The following is a 6000-nucleotide window of genomic DNA, read 5'->3' as shown; positions in this document are numbered from 1 at the left end:
TGGGATCTCAGATCTCTCCAGCCTTGCCTGCCGACGGATGCTACCTCTGGGGCTCCTCCCCATTGGCTTCCACTCCCGCCGGCCCAAGGATCCACTCTCATAATAGGATGCCCTTCATATGGCCATGTCAGGTGTACTGTATTGTCAAAGCTTGCTACATTCGTTCCTTTTGTTAGAACTTTGTTATGTTAAACTTTGTTATGTTAAACTTATTCCTTTTGCTCTCAACTCTCCCACTCTGTAAATCCCTGTTCATTGTAACTTTATCTTTCTAGTTAATTGGTTACTCCTTGTTTCGCTGTAAACCGGTACGATAAGACCCTAGTCTTGAGTATCGGTATATCGAAAGAATCTAAATAAATAAATAAATAAATAAATAAACTTGACTCATTTTCCAGTATTGGCAATTCCATCCAAATGTACGACTGAAAAAAGAGAAAATCAGGATTGTCATTATAAAACAATATTTTTTTCTTCCTCTCAATGTTTATGCTTAGCTGTGACTTTTTTCTATGATTTCCTAAGCTCATTATAATTGTGATCAAATGCCTGGTGTACAGCTAGTAGGGAACTTTGATCGGGATCAGTGATCGTCAGAATTTTTTCCCATTTGGGGATCTTGTGGAATTAAACTTCATTTATGACATGAGTCTGGCTTTGAACTCCCAGCTGCTAAGTGTCATAGGCAACTGACCATATTTGTCAAAGTCTGCATAAATCTGCCAGCGGCCTTACTGCAGGGAAGAAAAGATGTGGTCTAGAGGTTATAATGTAAACCTGTAAGCCAGGGAAATCCTTGTTTTTGCATTTTTATCTCTGCTCTGCTGCATATCTCTCACTATGAGTAAAGACAAGTCAAATATTATCCCTCAATGCCTTCATTTTCCAATCTGTAAGCGGATGCTATTTCTTTCTTTTGAAAGCTACCACACAGGCCGGGTGTCAGAAATGCGCTTCCACTTCTACGGTGACTGCATGCATGTTTTTCTGAAACCCTATTATCTAGAAAGCAGGATTGGATGAAAGATCAGTATTTCCCACAGTGCACAATCTGGACTAATCTGCAGCACAGAGTTCAATCAAACAGCTTATCTCATTATTCCATTAATAGAGAACAGATATTGGAATAAAACAATATTTGGCAGAGAGACGAACACAGACAGAACAATAGGCAGAGACCTGCACAAGACATACAAAGGGAAGAAAGAGAAATATTTGACACTGGTCCAGCCCCATACACAAAATCCCTAAACTGTCTTTCTATTTAAGTACTAATTCATGATGCCGCTATGTCCACCTGCTCTAAAATAGCAAGGCAAAATGTTTCATCCTTTTATAGATGTTCCCCTATTGTGAGCTCTGGCATGTGATAGGGTGGCTGAGCGATACAATGCGTGACATTAAGGGACCGAACAGTGATAAAGACCAGCTCGGAGAGAAAAAAAAAAGTGAGTTCCACTTTCTTCCTGCTTCCCTGTCTCTCTGTCTTTCTCTCTCCTTCCCCCCTTCCTCTGTGCCTGGGAGAAGCAACATGCCGCCCAAGAAGCCTGAGCCCAAGAAAGAGGAACCTAAGGCACCCCCAAAGCCCCCTCCAGAACCCGAGCCTCCCAAGGAAGTCGCCTTTGACCCGTCCAAGATCACAGTATGTATCTATTGCACACATTCTATGGGGCTGTTTGGGTGCAGCCATAATAATCCGTGACTGAGTGGCATCATATGTTGCCGGGAGAGAGAGAGACAACTGGAGCTGTTCTGCAGCCAGTGCTCTCATTTCATGTAAGCAAGTGTCAGGAGATCCTGCTTGATGCCGGTCTAAAAGACTTCAGGAAGAGCCCTCTCGGGAGAAATTTGGAGAAAAGAAATGCTATGGCAGAGCCGTGCTTGCAGAATACAGAAGAGTCATTTAACTTTCTGGTGATGACTTGGAAACCGGCCTCAGCCTGGTTTTAAATGTTCTCGTTGAGGGATGAAAACAATGCAGTTTACTGACGGAAACCGATTTGAGACTGGTTCGCATTCTCACTAAAGGAAAAAGTTAAACGAGGATGGTAGACAGTGCCAACTAATATTAGTGTAGCTAAGATCATGTAAATTTGGACAATTCCATCTCTCCCAGTTATTTGTAGATCACATAGTGAGCACAGTCAAGCAAGAAAGCCCAGCTAATGTTCTGTATATTTAAAACAAAATCAGTCACCCTGTTAATTTGTGCCTACTGTTAAACTTCTTCATAGTTCCCCTTTCTATTCCCCCCAAAACGATGGTCTTTTATTCCTAATTTCATTTGGAGGGAAGGGCAAGGTGGAAAGTAAGTGTACGCCTTTAGTTATGGATACATTCTTTCTTGTTTTTTTTTGGGGTATTTTTTAATGTATTCTCCTGGAATATACTTTAGCTACAGTAAATCTTCATTTGGATTCTTCCTTCAATGAGTTTCAAATTTATTCTATTTGAATTTTCAAATATATTTACTTTAATACATTTAGAACTCAATTGGAAGATATGAAGAATGCCCATTGATAGTTGGTAATAAATCCAGGAACATGTGGTGAATTTCCTGGTGTACTGCAGTAACATGTATACATGTCTATTCATCTTCCTTAATTTGCCAGCCCAGGATCATGCAAGAGTGGGAATGGTGAACACCAGCCCTTAAGTATCATCAATGGATCCGGTTTTCACAGTTTCCACCATAAATACTCATGAGACGTATCTGCATACATTTGGTCCAAGAACCAGGCTGATTTGCATGATTGAGCCAACCTGAAAACCAGATCCTGTTGTGGCACTCTAGGGCAGGAGTTCACCTTTGCTGGACTAGTTCAACTGTGAACTATAAAGCATGAGATGAATTACCAGATAAATGTAGAACGAGCTACTGTTGGCAGGAGACAGCACCCTTGATGACATGAAGTGAATTAAGGTGGAACTAGCAAAGAATTATCATATGAACCATGGGACACATTTCAAATTCTTTGGCGGGAGATCTGAGCACAGGCTGTGCAGATAATTGTGCAATTGGTAATTTGAATAGCCTCTTTTGGAGCATACAATATGGTTTGACAATAAACAGTAGAGTGACACGCAGAGGAACCTAGATTTCTAACAGTTGAACTGCCTGAGAAAGGGAAGCTTTTATAAACACGTCATAGATTTATGGTATTTCTCCATGGAAACTGAGACACTTGACGAGAAAAAGGGGAGACTATATTTTTAATCTTATAAATGAATTATTTTAGATTTTTTTTTTAAATCAGAACGATAAAAAATGTTAAATTAAATACAAATAAACTAACTTTACTACAGGGAACACAGCAACCTAACAGCAAGTTTCTAGTAAAGCTAAAAGTAATGCAATCTGCTGAAAAATACATGTTGACGTCAATATTGGGTTAGGGCGAATGAATTAGAGAAAGAATGGTGGATGCATGGAGCATCGTTCCTGTGGAGGTGACGGAGGCAAGAACAGGAACAGAATTCAAGAAAGCATGTGCTAAGCACAGAGGAGGATCCTTAGTTGTGAAGGGAAAGTCAGAAATGAACTCTGCTGTTTGACATTGCACCAAGAATAAAAGTGAGCAGGTTAATGGGCCTCACAGTCCTTATCTGCCATCAGATTCTCTGTTTCTATGTTTCTAAGTGCACCTTTAAGATGAAATTCCACTGCAAAAAGGAAATGTGAGGAATTATATCCTGAAATCTTCAAGGAGGCCACAAGATATCACAGCCTGCGGCTAACAGACATTACAGCAGAAAATGATCTGTTATTAAACGAGACAGCAAATGTAGGGCCAGTGGTGGATTTTCCTTAGTCACATCAGCAAAGTCATGTGATTGCTGAGCAGAGTCAACATAGCATTTATTTATTTACATTTATGACCCACCATATCCCAAATTATGGCCTATGGTGGCTCACAAAGTAGTACAAAAAGAAATAAAATTGGCACAAAAATTCCACCAAACAATTCCAATAATCGAAAGTATACAAATGTCATAAAATAAAGAAAACACTAAATAACCATACCCATTAACATGAGAACATCTTTAGCTCAGAAAGTGCTGTGAACCTAGAGTTAAATAAAACAATGGGATTGCGAAGTCTAATTCAGTTAGATTCAAAACCTTGACAAGAGATAGGGGGGATATTAGTTCACTTTGCATAACATGAGTGTCAACTAGTTGGTCAAAAAATACATGGTATGACAAGTAGTATTCCCCTTCTATTTGCCCTCTTCCCTCCTAACAAACCACCCAATACTCCTCCTTCATTGCCCCTTCCCTCCTTGCACTTCTCTACCTCTCCTCCATCATGCTTCTCCTCTGGTCTCTTTATTTTTGATGGTACATTTGCACCCTGGAACCTACACTGCAAGCCACTGTTGGTTTCAACCAACTAACCCAATATAGCTCAGGCTGAATTTTAACTTATGTGGCTTAGGGGATCATTTTCTGAAGGGATCGCACACGAAAAGGGACTTTTCACGTGCGATAGCTAAATCGGGGCGGAGTCCACACCAGAAGGGGAGACGTCGGGGTGGTGGCGGGGCGGACTCCGCAACGACTTCTCTGACAGCGAAAGGTAAGACTCCTTATCGCCGCCAGTGGCGTGCCCAATAGGACCACTTTTCACGGTGGCGCTATTGGGTGCAAAAGCCAGCAGCGATAACCCCGCGGTGGTGCGATCGCTGCTGGCTTTCGCAGGTCCGCCCCCCGCTTCACCCACCACCCCCCGTTACTGCCAGATTCTCTAAGGTCTGTGACCTTAGAAAATCCAGGCCTTAGTTCACCAAAATCTAAACCGATGGTGACTTAGATTCCCACTTCTGAGCCAGCTGGCTGAAATGGAACAAGGGTGGTTTTGAGTTTCATTAGATACTTTTCTGACATGCAACTGCTATAAGATTACTATGGGAGCCAAAGCTGAGATGGGAGGGCTGGTTAGACGAAGGGAAATCATTCTGCCCCCTCCCCTACTGGCGAGATATCTGAGTTGGCTCATGTCAAAATCCAGGATGGAGCATGCAGAGCGTTCTAAGATGGCATGCTTACAAAAATGAACTGAGCAAGGCAGGGCAAATCCACACTGATTGTAAAAATATGGATTTTAAGCAGAATTGAACTGTAGCTTTATTTATTTCTCACATTGTTAGACTGCTCCTTCCAAGTAGACTGAAGAGCAATATGCAACAGCAAAACAATATTATTGAATTTGATTTGGTCTACAGTATAATTCAAGCACATCACAGCAACTTAATGAGCAACAAAAACTGAATAAAATGTAAAAAAAATCTCAAATTTCTGACAAAAAGAAATAAAACCAATTGGGACAATAATATAATAAAAACATATTAGGGCAACTTTAGCCAGCAAAATAAAAAATATGAAAACAGTTAAAAAAAATCTTTAACAAAAAACAGCTTTAGAATTCCATAAAGCAGTTGGAAATAGCCATGCTTTATACGGTTTCTTAAGAAAGGAAGGCTTTTGACTAATTTAAGCTTCCATCGAGTAGCGTTCTGGCAAACCACTCCTTTACAGGAGGTGCCTTAGAGATGTTTATCAATCTAATTTTGTCTGGTATTTCGAAATGGAGCTTTTAAATTGACTCAGAAACATGGAAAAAGTCAGGATGAGCCCTACAGAGCTGGAATCTGCACTGGTTTGTAGGACGGTTTTCCCATCCTCTAGTCAGCTCTAATGTATAAAGTGGTCAGTATGCAATGCATAAGAATAAAACATTGCTGCACTTTGCAAAGCAGTGGCTAAGCTTTCTCATCACCCCATTTACCACAGAGATATAGAGAAATGGCATGCCATAATCACATACTTCTCAGCAAAGATCTTTAAGAACATAAGAACATGCCATACTGGGTCAGACAAGGGTCCATCAGGCACAGAAAGCATCCTGTTTTCATCCAGGCCATAAGAACCTGGCAATTACCCAAATCTAAGTCTATTCCATGTTACTGATGCCAGTAATAGCAGTGGCTATTTTCTAAG

General features: G+C 40.8%; 1 protein-coding gene across 1 annotated transcript in view; it reads left to right on the top strand.

Moving 5' to 3' along the window:
- Positions 1-1434: 1434 nt before the first annotated feature.
- Positions 1435-6000, top strand: part of LOC115084014 (myosin light chain 1, cardiac muscle-like) — an 84469-nt gene continuing 79903 nt past the window's right edge. The window contains exon 1 of the mRNA XM_029588268.1: positions 1435-1642. Within this exon, the coding sequence (XP_029444128.1) occupies positions 1532-1642 (111 nt within the window). The 5' untranslated portion in view covers positions 1435-1531. The remainder of the gene's footprint in view (positions 1643-6000) is intronic.

This window comes from Rhinatrema bivittatum, chromosome 2 (genome assembly GCF_901001135.1).
Source record: "Rhinatrema bivittatum chromosome 2, aRhiBiv1.1, whole genome shotgun sequence".
In the NCBI taxonomy this organism is placed as follows: Eukaryota; Metazoa; Chordata; class Amphibia; order Gymnophiona; family Rhinatrematidae; genus Rhinatrema; species Rhinatrema bivittatum.
Note: the sequence above shows the minus strand (reverse complement) of the source record. Positions and strands in the feature narration are given on the sequence as shown.